Source organism: Podarcis vaucheri (assembly GCF_965113315.1).
Source record: "Podarcis vaucheri genome assembly, chromosome: 14".
NCBI classification, from domain to species: domain Eukaryota; kingdom Metazoa; phylum Chordata; class Lepidosauria; order Squamata; family Lacertidae; genus Podarcis; species Podarcis vaucheri.
In genome coordinates, this window is record NC_138752.1 from 52,711,113 (window position 1) to 52,730,715 (window position 19,603).

At 45.1% G+C, this 19,603-nt stretch overlaps 1 protein-coding gene across 7 annotated transcripts in view; it reads left to right on the top strand.

Moving 5' to 3' along the window:
• The first annotated feature begins 398 nt into the window (after positions 1-398).
• The window catches only part of SDK1 (sidekick cell adhesion molecule 1), a 605,542-nt gene continuing 586,337 nt past the window's right edge, over positions 399-19,603 (top strand). For 3 of the 7 annotated variants that reach the window (XM_082199579.1, XM_082199581.1, XM_082199582.1), the window contains exon 1: positions 3,544-5,230. In XM_082199579.1, coding sequence (XP_082055705.1) covers positions 4,786-5,230 — 445 coding nt within the window. In that variant the 5' untranslated portion in view covers positions 3,544-4,785. Of the gene's footprint in view, positions 494-3,542; positions 5,231-19,603 lie in introns of those variants that run through there. The other 4 variants (XM_082199584.1, XM_082199585.1, XM_082199580.1 and 1 more) reach the window with 3 other exon arrangements.

The window sequence follows — 19,603 nt, forward strand, 5'->3', positions numbered from 1 at the left end:
TCCCTTTCGCTCCTGCTGCTGCTGGCTGCTGCAGAGGCGCTTCCCTGCAATGCCCTGCAGGGGGCGCAGGCCAGCGAGGCGGGCGGAGGAGGAGGAGGGGAGACCGCCGGGTTCAAACCAATCAATCGAAGCAGGCAGGGAGGCGGGGGAAGCTGAGGGCGCGCGCGCGCAGCCAGTCGTTAGGCAGACGGGTTTAAAAAAAAAAGAAAAGGGGGGGGGGAAAGCGCGCGGCCTTCGGGGCGGGGCGGCGGCGGAGGACACGCTCCGCACTCCGGGCTCCTCCCCTCGCGCGCCTCCTTGGCCAATCGCCGAGCGGGAAGAGGGCGGTGGGCGGGGCGTTGCGGGTGGTTTCGGCGGCGGGAAAGCGGGCGTCTCTTTAGTCTCCCTCTCGCCCGCCAGTCTCTGTGAAGGGGCGCTGAGGCGAGGAGCTGCTCTGCCTGCCTCTCAGCGCCCGTGTGGAGAGCAGGCGGCCGAGAAATAAGAAACAGCAAAAGTATATATATAAAGTATGTGGCGAATGTAAAGCCACCCCCTTCGCCTGGTTTCCCTGTGCCTGCTGTTTTTATTCAGAACAACAGATATGTGGCGAATGTAAAGCCACCCCTCACAAATCACCGCATTTTAAGATTTTTAAAATTAAGATTTCTAGTTCTCTGTCTCAGTCATTGTTCTTCAGAACAATAGTTGGCGGCGAATGTCATGCCACCCCAAACAAATTGTTTCATTTTAGGTTTTTTTGTTTTGTTTTAAAGTAGCTTTTCGTTATATATACACTGCCTCCCTATGTAGGACGCATTTAAAGGAAGCTTCCCTTGGGGGAAAAGCAAAGTATAAATATTTCTATATCAACATTATTATTAATGTGTGTGTGTAATAATAATCACACCAGACCCGCATACATGCTGTCTCCCAGTTCAATACGTGATTGAAGGAAGCTTTACTCCCCTCATGAGGGGAAAAATAGTTTTTCTATTTTATATATTCGTATTTATTAGCTGCTGTTGTGTGCATCTGTAATAATTATAACAGACACATACATGCTGCTTCTATTTAGGACACATTTGAAGGAAGCGCTTCTCTCGTGAGAGGGGGAAACAGGCTTTTATTTTATATACTATATTTATTAGCCACCATTATTATTATTATTATTAGTCATAACTGACATGCTGCTTCCCAATTCAGGACACATTTGAAGGAAGTTTTTCCTCCCCTCAGGAGGGGGGGAAAGAGAGACATTTCCATGTTACATATTCCTATATTTTAAGCCATTATTATTAATTATAATAATACATGCTGCTTCCCAATTCAGGACGCATTTGACGGAAGTTTTTCCTTCCCTCATGGAGTGGGATTCCTCTGGCCTTGTCTGCCTGAGGCAGTTGTGTCAGCTTGCCTCATGCTTGGGCCGGCTTTCCCAGGCCCCTTCTGGGAGCAGGTTTCTCAGTTTCTCAGTTCTTGATAGAAACAAGTTCTCTCTCAGTCTTCTTGACAGAAAGAAGACCAAAGCTCTCACAGGAGCAGGGACTGGTTCTCAGAGGAGGCAACTAGGACCAGTGGCGTAGCGTGGGGGGTGCAGGGGGGGCCCGGCTGCACCGGGCGCAACATCTAGGGGTTAGGGGGCGCAAATCCACAGGTTAGGGGGCGCAAATCCACGGGTTAGGGGGCGCAAATTACTTGCCTTGCCCCGGGTGCTGACAACCCACGCTACGCCACTGACTAGGACCATTTCCAAGCACAAAATCCTGCCTTCCTTTCCCCTCCCCAGGGAAGCCTGGCATGGTGGCTATTTTGTCTCCCAGGCTTGTTTATTATCATTTGTGCTATTTTTCCATAAAAAGGGGTACCAGAACTCACCATGTACACCTCCGTTGTTCTCTTATAATGGCAACGTGCCCACCTGAGGGGTGCCAGAACTGAATTCCGGCAAGTTCCGGCTGGGGAAAAGCAACACCCCCTGAATATTAAGATTATTATTGGTATGGAAATTTCTACACCGCCCTTCCCTGAAGGATCACAAGGCAGTTTACAATATAAAGACGCAAAAATACGTAACATGGGAATAAACAAAAACAATACCCTCCCCCATCTCGTTTAAAAGGCCATAGACTATTATTATTTGTTTCATGTATTTGCTTTGTGAAATTCGCAGGCTGTTTGATTGTAAAGATAACCTCTTGTGCGTATCCTCACAAGAGCCCTGTGAGGTAGGATAGGGCAATAGGGGACCTCCAACCCCACCCCACCCCGTCCCAGGGAATGCATTTGAGAGAGGGGTGGGGGCAGGGCTGGTCCAATGCTTTATGGCACTTGAGGCAAACCACAAAACGGTGCCCTCCCCAGCCAGAAGGGAACAAGGGTGGGAGAAGACCAGGACTGCCTCCTATTCACCAAGAGGCTGCTGTAGAGGCGGCATTGGTGGTGATGGGGCTGCTGAGGAGGAGGTGGATCTGACCTCTGAGGAGTGCATGGATTGGCAGCAGCAGTGTGTGATGCATTCCTTGGAGGCCAGATCTACTGCCCTGTGGATCCTGCCGCCTGAGGCATTCGCCTCCCCTTGCCTCATGTGTGGGCCGGCCCTGGGTGGGAGGGAAATGCAGGCCAGACAGAGAACAATATGAAAGCTGGGTAAAGCTTACAGGGAAGAGGAGGAGTGATGGGTGGGGTGAAGAATAATGATACATTTCAGTGATAATTTTATTGTTTGATCTTTTTTTGTAAACTGCTTTGAGGGTTGCTGTTTTTTCTACAGCCAAAGAGTATATGAATTTTATTAAATAGATAACTAAGGGTGGATTTCAGGGATGGAGAGTGATAGACGCAAAAGTTAAGTGTGAGGACTGCAGGGGTGAGAGAAACAGAAACTGGGGGTTGAAACCCTACACTTGAAAGTGAGTCCCATTTGGGGTCCGGTTTCTATGGGTCTAATCCAGACGCCCATCTATGGGTCTAGTCTGTGGCAGTGGCGTAGCGTGGGGGGTGCAGGGGGGGCCGGCCGCACCGGGCGCAACATCTGGGGGTTAGGGTTAGGGGGCGCAAATCCACTGGTTAGGGGGCGCAAATTACTTGCCTTGCCCTGGGTGCTGACAACCCACGCTACGCCACTGGTCTGTGGGGTTTACTTTTGAGTGAAGCTGCTTAGGACTGCACTGTAGACAAAAGGGGCTGAAAAAGTTATTGGGGGGGTATTTCCCATACCACGCACACTGAAATCAATGGACCTGGGAACAGATCTCACTCAATATCATGGTGGGGGGGGGAGCAGAGAAGAGATGTGTAGACTAAAAAACCCTACAGCAAGCCTGCTTGCTCAGCAGCGAGCAAGCCCCCTTCAGTTTCCTGGGGCTTGTATGCAAGTCAAGCATGTGCTTAGGATCGCTGCCTTGGCCGAAGTGGGACGTAGCCACCAATGTGAACCAATCTCCCCCCCTGGCTGGTTTCGGTGCCCCACCTGACATTTGTGCACCCCGCCCGTCAAGTCCCAGAAAGAAAGAAGCGTTGCAGGCAGTCCCGAAAGGGTTAAGCGTCCATCTCGTGGCGATGGTCCCAGTTGGAAACGGGATGCACATCTTCGAAGCACTTTTGAACCCGGGTCTGCTGGCGCTGGGGGTGTCGCGGTGTCGCCTCCCGTCCTCGCTCTCTGAACGGCTCTCCTCTCCCTTCCTTGTGTTTACAGCTTCTGCGTAAGAGCGAGCGAGCGAGCAGAGGAAGATCCCTCCGGGCTTGTGCAACGAGGGACGCCGGGGGTGGCCAGCCAAGCGGAGGATTTCACCTTGTTGCTGCTGCTGTTGCTGCTTCCGTGGGTCTCCTTCCCTGCTCGGCTGGGGGGGCTTCTGCCTTGGGCTGCCTCCGCAGTTGACCCAGAAGTGGGGAGGAGGAGGAGGAGAAGAAGAAGGAGAAGGAGGAGGAGAAGGAAGCCTCCTTGGAGGTGAGCTGTTGCTTCCTCTCCCCGTCTCTCCCTCTCTCCCAGAAACCTCCTCCTGTCTCCTGCGAGGGAAACCTGATCAGATTTCCCCCACCTTCGCTGGAGAGTTCAAGAGAGAGACACCCCCCCCCCTCCGCTCCCGCCTCCCCCTGGCGTGTAACTGGTTGCAAATCGAGCTGGAAAGAGCAGCGCAGCCAGGCGCGGGCTCAGTTTACCTGCTCGGCTGGGGATCTTAGGAGCCTTCGCGACTGCTGTCCAAAGGGGGGGACACGCCGCGATTGCAACTCCGGAGAGGGATGGAGGGATGAAGGAAATCGGATGCGCAAGAACATCTCCGTGGCTCTGCAAGGAGGAGAAGGGAAGGTTCATCGGGACCCAGCCCAACCTGTCAGCGTGGGGCTTCCCCACTTTCTTCCTTTGACTGGAGCGGGGCTGGAGTGACTCTTTGAATCCCACGGTCGCTTTTCCTCCCTGCCTCGCTCGAGACGGAAGGACTTGCCCGAGAATTTAGAACTTCAGGAGCGCAGGGTCTTTGCTCTGGAGAGGAGGAGGAGGAGGGGAGGAAGAAGAGGGACGGCGGCGCAGAAACCGTAGCCACGCTTCTTCAGCATCAGGGGGGCGGGCAGTTTCCGTCATCTTGGTGGCTATGGAAGGTGCTCTCCGGATTGTCTGCCGGTGCCTGGCGGAGATGGACCGCTCTCTTCCTCCTGCCGTGCTCTGATGGCTTTCGCTTTTTGCTAGGGATGTGATGAAGAACCTCGATCTGTTGAGATATTGACGCCAGTAAACTTAATACACACACACACTCTCTCTCTCTTTCTGTTTGTGTGTGTGGTGAAGGCATCGGAGGAGTCCAGAGGAACATGTGTTTTGCATTTCTGCCTGCTTGTTTTGGTGCAATCAGTTCCTCCACGAGACACATCGACTGGGGCGGCGATTGCAAGGCAGTCATGCACAGGGAATGCTTTCGCCTGGGGTTTCTATGCAAAGTGGGCGCGAGCCAGGGAGACCACGGCTCCTTCCCGGCGGGGGCTCGGGTCCCCCGAAAACTTCGGGATGGCCGCGGCGGGAGGCCCCCCCGCCAGAACATGGCCTCTCTGGGGGATGGAGTGAGCTTTGGTGGCGGGCCCTCCTCGGATCGTGTGGAGCAAATAGTGATCCGGAGAAGGGGGGCTGGGAACCTTGCTCCGCCGAGGAATAGGTGGCGAGATCGAGTGATGATAAAGTTAAACTTCTGTTTCTTCTTCTGCCGGGGATGGTGGGCGTTTCTCTTCCTTCAGCTCCACATGTTGCAAGCTCTGGCACAAGGTAAGGCTTGCTTTGAGACGCTTTGGGCTTATTGGGATAGTCTTGTCTCCCTCCCTTGCAGAAAAGGACGCCAGGCAGCCCGCTGCTCAGGGGAACTGGAGTGATAGGTTAGGTATACAGCCCTGGCTTTCTGTTTTTCACACCAGAGACACGACCCTCTCGTTGCAGCCTTTCCCTTCGACAATGGGTTTCGGATCACAAGGGCTGCCTCGGCATAAACAGCCATAGGATGTGTCTTGGCATCTTTTCTCCCACGATATCCCTTTCCCTCCCCACCTCCCTCCACCCCACCATTGGTGTAATCCTATCTGAGCCTCTGCTAATCTTCACCCTTTAACTGTTTGGGGATGAATCTGCAATTCAATACTTCCAGGCAATGGAAGAGTTAACTTTTTGGATGTGTGTGTGTGTGCATATATGAAATACATTGAGCTAAGCTGTCAAGAGAAAGGAGGGCCCATAAATCTGCCAGCTAAGGCTAAATCAGGCGTGCTTTAAAAAAATAGAGAGAGAGAATGAATACAGTACCATTGTATGTTTGAGCGCTGTTCATTCAGGTTGCCAACAACATGGATTTAACACAGACAAACGGTGCGATTGATTCGTGTCTCCACATTTCCACATCAAGGACCTTTATAGTCGAACGATGGGGTCATATAGCAGAGGAAAGGAACAACAGGCTTCAGAGATCCAGTGCCAGGCACTTTGGATAGAATAATTGCCAGTGTGAGTGTGTGTGCACGCGCGTGTGCATTTTAATAGCCAGATCTCTGCAAATCCCAAATGTTTCGACGGAGTGAAAAACATAATATATTGCAACGTGGGCTCCGCGTATTGCAGTTGGTTATGCAGAGTGACCTGATGAACAAGCGCTGCTTTCACTTTCGGCGCGTGTGCTGTCGGTGGTTGTTTGTCAAGCTGGGCTGGAGCGGTCTGTTGGGCACCCCTGCTGGTCTCTCGTGGGGCTGAGTTAGCGAGAAGCATGTGGAAGTTACTCATGCAACATTGTGATCAGCCATGCAATTGCTAGCAGGAAGAAAAAAACAACCTTCAACCTTTGCCTTGTTTCCACTCTTTGTTTCTGTAAAGGAGCTCATAGGGAAAAAATGGACCACCGCGTGTGAGGTGGGGGGGGGATATATAACCAAGAAATCGCTCTGCTTATGACAAGGCAATGCTTGGGCAGACCCAACGCCCTCTTTCCCTATGAGCTCCTTTACAGAAACAAAGAGTGGAAACAAGGCAAAGGTTGAAGGTTGTTTTTTTCTTCCTGCTAGCAATTGCATGGCTGATCACAATGTTGCATGCCCCCTTGCAACCGAGAGAATTAATGAGAAGTAAATGGTGTTTGGCGCCCCCCCCCCCGCCTGGTAATGAGAGTATTCCTCAAGCTTGACTTTAAGGCAGCCCAGAGAAGTTTTCAGAATATCTTTCCCTCGCCTCCTCCCAGTTTCTGGGGAGTTGTAGAATTACTTAGGGAGGAGCAGCTCGGCGTTCGCTCGAGCGGTAAGAGGAGGGGCTACGCAACTAAGCGTGTTCTTCCAGCCATGCCTTGTCAGCGTTTACTACTTCGGGATGAAGTTTTAATTCTGGTATAAAACGCTCCTTACTAATTGCCTCCAGCCGCATCAGGCTGCCTCTTCCGGCCCATTGTGTATGCTCCCAGTCCCTCCTTTTCCTGAACTGTTTGACAATCGGGGCCTGGAAATCTCTGCAGAATAGTGTTATGTTTATACCAAACCTCTTGTAATCTTTTAGCAAGTTAAACTACACGTTTCCTCCCCCTACTTTGTATACTTTTTCTTTTTGGCTAAATATAATTTTGACCTTTTTCAAGACAAATATTTGAACAGCTATTTAAATTGGATTTCCTGAAGTCTGCAGTGAAGCCAGTTTTACATGCATATGCCTCAATCAATTAAAGTGACCTTTTTAAGAAATATTGTTTTCTGTGGATGAATGGTGAAAGTAACCTTCATCTTGCATCGGAAAGTATGTATATTTGTATGTCAGGTAATATCATAATGAAAGGTTTGTGACTGCATTTAGTGCAAATATTAAGACTGCATGCCTGTGAGCACTTAATTAGAAGTAAGGCCCATTCAACTTAAATGCTTGACCATGCCTAAGAGCCAAAGGCATTATTGATCTTACAGAAGACATTCACATCTAACTTTTGAGGTCTTCTGTAGTTTTACGAGAAGTGTATTTACTATTTCACTGTCATTTACAGTGTTCAATTAGGAACGTTATGGATTGGAAAAATAAATTACCCATTGTGAAGAAAGTTAAGGCTGCTATTCATGACTTATGCATGTCTTCTTAGAAGTCCCACTGAGCTCTATGAGACTTACTCTCAGGGAAGTGTGTCTAAAACCCTGGGGAGCCACTGCCAGTCAGTGTAGACAAGCTAGTAAGTCCAACTTGGTATAAGCTGTTTCCTATGTCTTCTATGAACACTTTGGCAATGTTCAAGGTGTAATGCAATTAATAGCATCATTGCTCAGAAGTAAACCCCAGTTATAGAAGTGTGTGTATGATTGCTAGTAGAACAAAACTGACCTAAAAGCTCTAAGGAGTGGAGATTCAATTGTGTGCTACATTGTGACTGATGTTCAAATGACTCACTGAAGTATGAACACTTCACTGCAGGAAATAAGAAGAAAGTATCTGTGGCCTTGTTATGAAGTATGACTTCTGCAACCCTTTGAAAATTATATTGATTTATAGAGGAGTGCTTTCTTTTTTAGTGTGATGAACTTAACTTGAGGTTTAAATTGTAAGGGATGAAATTTCGCTGTCCTCTGCATTTATTTGTATCTCATCATTTAAAACATTTTTTTTATTAGAAATGCGTATTTTAGAAAAGATATAAATTGATCAAAGCTTATCTTGAAAATGAGATGTCTGGAGTTTCTATTGATGCTTCAAATTGATTGATTAGTTGGTCAGGATCATTTTGTGACTATCCCTTTGCGTCAGATAAAAATAAGTGAAACAAAATGTAAAATCTTGCTATAAAATATGATTATTGTTAGTAGTGGAAATAATATAATGGCATGTTGTAATATTGGTTCTAAGGTCAATAATTGAAAGTAAGTGTATAATTATATACATTTAAGGTGGTTATATATTTTTCTCTTGGCCTGCTTCCCTCAGCCAGCTGTTCTTTGGCTACTGCCATTCCTAGACCAAACTTGCCACAGTAATACACACTCTGGTAACTTCATATCTCAATGACTGTGATACACTCTACATAGGGCTATCTTTGAAGATGGTACAGAAAGTGTTCAGGTGCTTAAGCATGAGCTTATATAACATCCATTCTGTGGGAACTGCACTGGCTGCCTGTATTTGTTACTAGGACAAGTTTAAGGCATTAGAGCTGTCTTACAAAACCCCAAATTACCTGGAACCCAGGTACTTGTTGGAGTGCCTTTCCCTTTACCTAGACCTTTGGATATAGTGAAGTATAACAATGAATGTGACTGTGTTTTATGTTGTTCCTGTTGCCATATCATTTTTATTGAGATTATATTGTGAATAATGTACTGTGGTTTTAGGTGAATTATTGTTCACAAGATAGATAGATTGTGTGTGTGGTGCTGGGCTTTCGGATATTCAGGTGAAGGGCAAAAGTATACTTAATAAATAAATATTAACGAGACCAGACTAGATCCTGAGATTGGCAGAGGACGCATTGGTTTTTGTCCCACTGGTGGGTGTGGCCTGCTATGCCATGACAAGAGACAGGCTTTTGTGTAGTGGTGCCCCTGGCTTTGAAACTTATTTAGGTGTTGCTTTTAACTGGTTGAGGTCTTTGTCTATTCCTTTGTTACTTTTACTGTAATCGTTTATACTAATGTTTATTAGTATTTTATGGTTTGCTTTGTGATATTGTTTAAATACTCTTGAAACCTGCCCCGGGGATTACTTTGCAGTGAAAGATGGTTTATATATATTGTTGCATGATACAATAGATACTTGTACATACGAGTATGCTGCTGGTCTACAGAAAGAGGCTAAGATCTTTCAGTGCACGTATATACTCAGAGGGACTTTTGAATGTTTTTCCTTTCTTTGAGCATCAGAAACCCATGTCATGTTACAAACTACTTTTGAAACATCTCTCTGTTTCAAAAGCAGTTTGCTGTGCAATTGCTACATGGCACCTGCTGTTTTTAAAAACTCATCTCCTGGGTGTGGAAACTAGCCCTGTGGTTCTTTGGGTCTTCATCTATCATAATCTGAATCTGATAACCCATGTTCTGTGCAATGACAAGTGAAGTTAATCTATGTTAACTTATTATCTATGTTAATTTCTCATTACTTGACATCAGAAAGGCTCTTTGAAATCAGTGGGAGGAAAACTTTTGTCAGAAACAATAAATAGTTATCACCATTGGAAACCAATATTTTGGCTCTCCATTATCAGAAGTCTTAATTTCCACATGTGATATATAGATTTACTATATAGTAAATACAGTAAATGAAATAATAATAATAATAATAATATGCAACAGCCCTTTCCTATTAGTGAGTGTGATTTCAGTTATCCATTAAGTAACGCTTCTCTCAAAATTTTGAACTTGCCTTTCCCTTCTGAACTTACCCTACCTCTTGGTTTTCTTGCTTAACACCAATCTTTTGTTTCACAAGCAAATGGGTGGTGATTTTCTTACAAAGTTGTATGTAGCCTGCTGCAGCATGCAAGGATGTATGGAATGGGATTTGATTCAACACTGACATTAGAAGCTGACCAAGACAGCTGACCCCTCCCTAAAACCACACACAAAGAACTATCAAGAGAATTAAGCAGCAACCCTTTGTGTTTTCCTCTTCCTGAAAATGTATTTTCAAGATAAGTGAAACTGAAGGGCATTCAAAATGAAGGTCATTTCACACACTACAATAGAAAAAGTTACAGTGAAACAAGCAATAATGTGATAACAGTAATAAAACGTATAGTAGTCAAAACATCTAGGAGGGCACAGAAGCCTGATTTAAAAGAAAAGTTTAACTGGCTGTCTAAATGCAAGCAATGAAGGAGCCATACATAGGTGGTGGGGGCCAGTACAGAAGAGGCCCTTTTGCATGTTGTCTGCCACTTACAAATTCCTGAAGAGACAGTGAGAAGGGCCTCTGTGGAAAGTCTCAGTAGAATAACCAGTGCCCAGATTTTTTTGGGGGGACACACCTGGCCCCCCTCAGCTACTATATTCAAGAGGCAACAAGGCAGATACCATTTATTTGATGGGATTCAGGAGGTTGGACATGTGGATTTAACCTACTTCCCCATCCTCATTAGTTCAAGCACTGCTTTTAGCTTAAAACATGACATTACATAACATAATACAGTAGATATTTGTTTCATACAGATATCACAAGTTCAGCCATAGAAAGCAAAAGATCGGTTCTATCTCTTGACAAGATGCTAGTGTATGGTATAGCATTAGGTCACTAGAGGAAAACTTTTCTAAGACTATTCTGCCATTGTAGCTCCTCCATAAGAAGACTGAAGACCCCAAAGGCAGGTTCAAGTTTGCCTTTATGGAAAAACTTACCAAAGCTTTGAACCAAACATGTTGAAATCTGCCTCTTGTGGAAATCTTAATCAAAATGCAAAAAAGGAGAGAAGTTGAAAATGAGAACTTATAGTTTAGGATTCACTATTGTCACTTAAAGGATTAATGGATCTAGGTATATATGTTTATTTTGAATTCGAAAGTAACAGTACAGTAAATATTTTGTTAAAGGTAATGGTAAAGGGACCCCTGACTATTAGGTCCAGTCGTGAGCGACTCTGGGGTTGCAGTGCTCATCTCACTTTATTGGCCGAGGGAGCCGGCGTACAGCTTCCGGGTCATGTGGCCAGCATGACTAAGCCGCTTCTGGTGAACCAGAGCAGCGCACAGAAACACCGTTTACCTTCCCTCCTATTTATCTACTTGCACTTTGACATGCTTTCGAACTGCTAGGTTGGCAGGAGCAGGGACCGAGCAATGGGAGCTCACCCCGTTGCAGGAATTCGAACCGCCAACCTTCTGAGCAGCAAGTCCTAGGCTCTGTGGTTTATCCCACAGAGCCACCTGTGTTAAAAGGTCACAAATAAGTGTTCAAGTTTTTGTGTTAATTAAATCTCTTCATAAGGCAGTATGTTATGCAAATCAATACTTTTTCAGGAGTGGGAGAGAAAGGGGTGTTGCAAGACAGGATGAAAATTGAAGTCTGTAGCTTGTGATTGTTGTAAAATGGAACAGAGGAAGGCGTCACACAGGTTAGGTTGTGCCCGGTTCAAAAAGATTGCAGACTGCAACAGAGACTACAACGGTATATGCTTGTTTTCTGTTTGAAAAATATAAAAGCCAGTAGCCATTCATTTATGCATCTAACAAAAATCAGAATGCATTAATGGTGCCATTGTGAAGCAGGCAGCATGGTAGTCTTTATATTATCAGAACTGGAGATCAATGGAGCGGGTGTGCATTTTTTGACCAAAATGGTTAATTATTTCATGGAGATGTATACTTATGTATAACTTGATAGGTATGTTGGGACAAAAGGTAGGGATTCACAATAGCTTGCATAAACAGCTGCCTTGGACACAGAATTGACCTGCACCTCCATGGAGAGCTGTGAGTCCAGAATGACTCCCAGGCTGTGCACCTGGTCCTTCCGGGGCACAGTTACCCCACACCCACCTGCCCTCTGTCCCCCAAGAACAGTACTTCTGGCTTGTCAGGATTCAACCTCAATCTGTTAGCCACCATCCATCCTCCAATCGCCTCCAGACACTCACACAGGACCTTCACCGCCTTCACTGGTTCTGATTTGAAAGAGAGGTAGAGCTGGGTATCATCCGCATACTGATGAACAACCAGCCTAAACCCCCTGATGATTTCTCCCAGTGGCTGCAAGTAGATGTTGAAAAGCATGGGGGAGAGGACAGAATCCTGAGGCACCCCACATGAGAGCCCAGGGGTCTGAACACTCATTCCCCCCCCACTTTCTGAACATGGCCCAGGAGGAAGGAGCGGAACCACTGTACAGTATAACAGTGCCCCCAGCTCCCTCCCAGCCCCTCTAGATGGTCCAGAAGGATGTTATGGTTGATGGTGTCAAAAGCCACTGAGAGATCCAGCAGAACTAGGAAACAGCTTTCACCTTTGTCCCTAGCCTGCTGGAGATCATCGACCAGTGTGACCAAGGCAGTTTCAGTCCCATGAAGAGGCCTGAATTCTGCCTGGAAGGGATCCAAATGGTCCGCTTCTTCCAGGAATGCCTGGAATTGTTCAGCAACCACTCACTCAATCACCTTGCCCAAGAATGGAAGATTTGAGACTGGGCGATAGTTGGCCATATTGGCTGCATCTAAAGATGGTTTTTTAAGAAGCGTTTTGATAACCGCCTCTTTCAGTGGGTCTGGGAAGGCTCCCTCACAGACAGAAGCATTCACCACCCCATGAAGCCCATCACCCAGCCCTTCCCAGCTAGCTTTTATAAGCCAGGATGGGCAAGGATCAAGGAGACAGGTGGTTGGTTTCACTCATCCAAGCAGCCTGTTCACATCCTCAGAGGTAACAGATTGGAATTGATCCCACGCAACTTGACTAGACAGGACTCTAGCACTCTTCTGCCCCAGCCCTGCTCCCAAATCTGAGTGACTTTTTCTGCAAAAATTCCAACTAAACATTAGGAAGAACTTTCTGACAGTAAGAGCTGTTTGACAGTGGAACAGAATCCCTTGGGAGGTTGTGGACTCTCCCTCACTGGAGATTTTAAAGCAGATGTTGGATGGCCACTTGTCATGGATGCTTTAGTTGAGAATACTGCATTGTAGGGCGTTGGGCTGGATTACCCTAGGGGTCCCTTCCAACTCTATGATTCTGTGATTCTAACAAAGGTGCCAGGCAAGCCTCCTTGAGGAAAGCATTCCACAAAGTGGGGATTCACTGCATAAAAGGCCTCTTCTCATGTTGCCACCCTATGGACCTCTTGTGGAGGAGGCACACAAATAAGGTCCTCAGATTATGATTGCAGGGCCTGGATTGGTTCATATGGGGAGAGACAGTTCTTAAGGTAATGCAGTCCTGAGCTGTTTAAGGCTTTATTGGTCAAAGCCAGCACTTAGCATTCAGACTGATAAGGCCATAGTTTGTAATTTTATTGTCTGAGCTGTCCCAAACTTTTATTCCTAGGATTATTCAAGATGTGAAATTATACACAAGTTATACACTTACTATGTGGAATGTAATGGAATGACTTCTGTACTGCTGTGGAATACATAGTTTTAGGCCTTAATTTAATAGCGAGATTCTCATGAGTACAGGCCTCTTGCTCTGAACAGAAGGCATACTGTTGTGAAAGACATTGCAGAATTACAGATAGGTTTAGTCATTTGGTGTGTATAAAAAACCTTACTAGAGTGGTAGATGTAATATACTAATATATTACAATGCATTTTGAACTATCTTGAAAGGAAATAATAAATTTGCCACTTTCTTAAATGCAATGAGAATTGTTAGCAGCAAAGAAATACGTTAAGTATTAAAAGGCAACCTAGAAATATCATTTTCTTTGGCACTTACAGCAATAGCTGGTTGATTTTTTTAGGGAGATAAAACCCTTGTGCATAGCTTTAAGCATTTTTTAATGAGAAATAGTACCTTAATATTTAAAGAAAGAGAACTTGTCTGGTTTTCTTAGGTTAAAAGAGATGATAGTGTAATTTTTTATGCCACTTGATCAAATCTATAATTTAAAATTGTATAAGGAGCTGAATGCTTATTTAAAGTGGCACTAATGTCCATTATACTTTGCTAGAATACGAAAATGGATGCTAGAGGAACATGTTTTTTATGGGACAAAGGGGCTTTTAAGACATGGAATTTATGACCTGGCGGGAATAGCAAATGTGTTAATTTCAACAATTATTCCATAGAAAATAGAAGCTGCATTTGACATATATAGGATGAAGAACTTTGAAATGATGTGCAATTTACAAATAAACTCAAACTTGCTATCCTATAAAAGTCAGACAAGTATGTGTGTGAGATGTCAGTTACTGTACAGCAGAAACAAACAAACTTTATATTGTCAGATGCGATTTCAGTTTTAAAATATGATTAAAGTCATTAAAAGAGAATATATTTTTAGCATTTATTTGTGGTCATTCCCAGTCTATACTGTTTCATCAGTGAGGCATATTGGATGGTTACTTACAGAACTGGAAAATACATATTAACAAGTTACCATTGACTCTTGGAGTAGTCTAGTTGAGTCAATTTAGACCCAGCCCTGAGATGACTTTTAACACATAAGAAATGCAACCTCACTCACTCTAACCATGGAAAACTGGATTTAGAGAGGTTCTTGTGTACTTGCGCTGCTGACAATAGCCCAAGGACCACTGGTGCCTTTCTTCCTTGCTGCACAAGCAGCATGCTGCAGAGTAGATGGAAGGGAGAGATCATATATCCCCCCCCCTCACCTGGAGGTTCAAAGTGTTGGTAAGAGTAAAAGTGTGGATATTCTCTAAAGCAAAAACCCAGTGTGCTGGAACTGTGGGCTCCTATGGATATAATTTACTCATCTCCTTATCATGGCATTTTCCGGACTTGATAAAGCGGATCAAAATGACTGTTCAATTTTTGCGACTCAGGCTACTCTAGTAATTTTAAATTGACCCTTGTACTTATCTGTAACTCAAAGGTTACACATCCCCTAAGCAATGATTTATATATATATATAAAGAGTTCTTGGGACTGGTCAGTTGCATTCATTCCTAAGGGGATCGTCTGGCCTAACACATTCAGACTAGATTACTGCAGTGTGTTCTACACAGGGCTATATTAGAAAAGTCTTTGGAAACTTCCATTAGTTCAGAATGTTGCAGCAAGGATGGCTAACCATCCTGTAAGGGACGCGGGTGGTGCTGTGGGTTAAACCACAAGGCCTAGGACTTGTCGATCAGTAGGTTGGCAGTTCAAATCCCCGCGATGGGGTGAGCTCCCGTTGCTCGGTCCCTGCTCCTGCCAACCTAGCAGTTTGAAAGCACATCAAAGTGCAAGTAGATAAATAGGTACCGCTCTGGCAGGAAGGTAAATGGCGTTTCCGTGTGCTGCTCTGGTTCGCCAGAAGTGGCTTAGTCATGCTGGCCATATGACCCGGAAGCTGTATGCCAGCTCCCTCGGCCAATAAAGCAAGATGAGCGCCGCAACCCTAGAGTCGGTCACGACTGGACCTAATAGTCAGGGGTCCCTTTACCTTTTAACCATCCTGTAACATTTGCAGTGGTTAGTATTATGTTTCTGAACACAGTTCAAAGTGTTGGTGATTTCCAGTAAAACCCTAAACGGCTTTGTTTCAAGTGTCTTCCCTGTATGCTAGCCTGCCTGTTCTTTTAAAGGCCATTCTGTGTTCCACCTGGAGTGAAAACATGAATGAGAGGAATAAGAATAGGGCTTTCTTAGTGGCTGCACCAGTATTGTGGAATAGCTTGATATTAAGAGGGTGAACACATATGTTAGTTAAGGGAACAGTAATAATTTTGGAGCCTTTACATTAAACAGATATTTGATTTGTGATAGCTTTATACAATCTGAAACGTTGTAGTTGTTAATACTTAGAAACCATGCAATGTTTATCATCCTGCAATGCATGCAGTGTTCAGGTTATGCTTTAATGCTGCTACCAGCCTACTCTACCAAAGGAGTTATTTGTTTTTGTTTTTTTACCCTTTCCTACCTATAACATGGAGATAGGCATCTTACTCTATTTAAGTTCCATAGTGTCTGAACAATGGCGCCCTGATCTTAATCTCACTTTGTATACAAGTAATAAAAGTGGACTCTGAAATGCACATAATATGAGTACTAGTGGCATAGATAAAGGTCAGCCCTTTTTGATAACTGTATAAAAATATGAGATAATGTGATATGATGTGCTACATCAATAACATAGGCACCTTTTGAAGTTTCTGCATAATAGAAATAATGCAACTCTGCAGATTATACACGTGGCCTGGATTTTATTAAACAAAGAATTGGCTTGGAAGAAATGTGAACTAAACTTGATATTAAGGAGTTGCTCTTTTCCTGGACAGCATTTTGTGATTACAGTATGTTTCCTAAAACAGTTATTATTGTTTCTGACAGCTATGTCCCCACCCCCACCCTAAGCTCTGGCCTGAGGCAAATCTGAATAACCTACAAGGCAAAGCACACAATTTTTGGTGTGACCAAATGGGGTGAATATTGTTAGCAGACCTCTAAGGGTATGTTAATGGGTTTTAGAAAGACAGCCAGCACAGCATTGTTATGTTCATAATAGTTTGAGCAAAGCTGAACAATTCTCTTCAAATTATTCAAATATAACAGATTGTTCTTCATGGTTCTAGTTCAGAATATTGTGGCTTTGACAACAAACCATTTTAATACTCTGTATAAGTGCTGCCAACCCATCTGTTAACCGAAGAGACATAACAGTATTTGGTGTTTATCCTAGTGTGCATGAACAACTCCTCTCTTAAATTCTGTGGCAAAAGTTTCCAACAGGACAGGGTAGTCATCATGGTGCCAAGAGATGTTGTTGGACCACAAGTTCCATCTGCTCCAACCAAGATAGATAATGCTCAGAGATAATGGGAATTGTAGTCCAACAGCATCTGGAAGGCCTTACAGCAGCTACTATAGAATGTGCCTAGAGGTAAACCATTCTAGAGTGTTCCATGCATCTGATGATACTTGCTGCTAAAAAGGTGCCACAGATTCCCCATCCAATAAGGCATGGGGGAAAGGGAAGATTTTGGAATATATGTCCTTATCTGCTGGTTTTAATAGTTAACATATATGGAGGTGGTTCTAGCTCTCTATTCTATTATTCACCATTCTGTGAAGTGATTGTCTAATTAACTCAATTCATCCGTTTGTGATTCTGATGTTCTACTGTGCTTTAACAGTGGTTGTCCATGCACTAATATATATTGGCAGGATCTTTTCCCTATCTATTTATGTTCTGGCAATACAGGTAGTCAGGTTCAAGATAGAATTAGTTCCATCTAGAGGCAGAGCTAGCTGCTCTGGCACCTGGAGCGGCACACATGCTGTGCACCTGCGGGGGCAGGCCTAGCTGCCTAGAGGGGAGGGGCTATCCACCCACAGCGAGCATCCCAGGGGGGTGGGACGGTGATGTCACCCCCTCAGGGATGACACCCGGGGTGAACCACACCCACCGCACCCCCTTCCTCTGCCAGTAGTTCCATCTCTTTTTCGCACTTTATTTACATAATACAGTGTGACATCACATTTAATAATAGTTTTTGCTTTTCAATTGTGATGCAGGCATATATATTTTTTCTAAAATGCTGGTCAATAAAAAAGTTATCAAGCTCTCCTACACATGCCTCCTCAGATACTGAGTATGCCCATACATACACAAAGTGACTCTCTGAGTACTACAGTAAGCTGTTATATTGTGGTTTATAACATATATACAAATATACATTTATATATATACATACATATATATATATATATATATATATATATATATATATATATATATATATATATGCAGGTTTTGGTGTCTTCGGGTGTCTTCCCGTGTAAGAGTCGGGGTGTCTGTGCGACGTTTCGACGAGGTCTCACTCGTCATCTTCAGGCTGGTGCTTTCGGCTTCTTGTTACTGGAACAGAGCAGAATCTGGTGTTTGAGTTCCTATAAATACTGTTGAGGGGTGTGGTGTATAGCCTCCAACGTCTGGGCAGAGAGGAAGTTCCTAGATTAGTGTGCCTTTTCTTCTTTTGTTCCTTAATTACTTGAGGGATATCTTGAGTGATTTCATGAGTGATATTCTGAATACCACTGGGTGGGTCATTAAGTGTAGATTAGTGGTAAAGCTTTCGTGTCTTGACCTCTTGAGCTTGTGAAGAGTTTTTCTGAGAAGATGGCTGTGCTGCATTTAGTTGTGCTCTGGCTTGGCTTCGTGTATAGGGGCGAGCTGTAATTTTGTGCCTTGTGCCAGCCAATTTTGTGCCTTGTGCCTTGTGCCTGCAATCCCTACACAGATCTGGCTGGCACAAGGCACAAAATTACAGCTCGCCCCTATACACGAAGCCAAGCCAGAGCACAACTAAATGCAGCACAGCCATCTTCTCAGAAAAACTCTTCACAAGCTCAAGAGGTCAAGACACGAAAGCTTTACCACTAATCTACACTTAATGACCCACCCAGTGGTATTCAGAATATCACTCATGAAATCACTCAAGATATCCCTCAAGTAATTAAGGAACAAAAGAAGAAAAGGCACACTAATCTAGGAACTTCCTCTCTGCCCAGACGTTGGAGGCTATACACCACACCCCTCAACAGTATTTATAGGAACTCAAACACCAGATTCTGCTCTGTTCCAGTAACAAGAAGCCGAAAGCTCCAGCCTGAAGATGACGAGTGAGACCTCGTCGAAACGTCGCCCAGACACCCCGACTCTTACACGGGAAGACACCCGAAGACACCAAAACCTGCATATATATATATATATATATATATATATATATATAATATTTACACATCTATACAACCTGAGCCTATGATGGAGTGGTTGCGTGGCAAATCCCCTCCCCCCATGTGAAATGAAGACACCGGACACATTATTTAAGGTTAATGGGCACAAAAGGCCACAACTTTATTGATTACAGGAATTGAAAGGTATTGGCCTTAGGCATTGGCTCCTATCGACTACCCGGCATGGAGACCGGGAAGGGTTATTCACAAGCCGTGGGAGTCCTGTTGAAGTATGCCAACTAGGATCCCACGGGTGTCACCGGTCGGGGGCGTGCCGGAGGCCCTTACCTCCCTAGATTTCGGACAAGGCAACGCCCCCCTGAGTCCTCTACTGGACTACCCTTTTCCTTGGGGGAAGGTGATGGCGCTTCCTTCCCCCCTTCATTTGTATAACAATTACCCCTGCCAATGCCTAACCGCCAATACCGAGGAAGTTGTGACGTTTGCTACGAGGTAGGCGAAAAAACCAAAAGGCTGGAAGAGCGCCAAGTTGGAAAAATTCCTACCAGGCCCCTTGCGGCGACCATAGCAAGGTCATAGCTAGCTAAGCCTAAAGGGTGGGTGGGATGGGAAAACCGGTCAGCTGGAACGGGGCAAAGAGGGCGGTCCCCGGGCGCGCCTGGCCTTAAATGGGCTAGGCCACGCCTTCCCCACCTGCCGATTGGCAGGCAGGGTCGCAGGCACGCCCAGGGATTCCCTTGTTCTCGCGGGGGCAGAAGGCCAGCCCCCGTGTGTGTGTGTGTGGGGGGGGTGGCCCGCAACCCCCTCTCCTCTCAAGTTCGGAAATGGCTTTCATTGCATCAGCACTCTA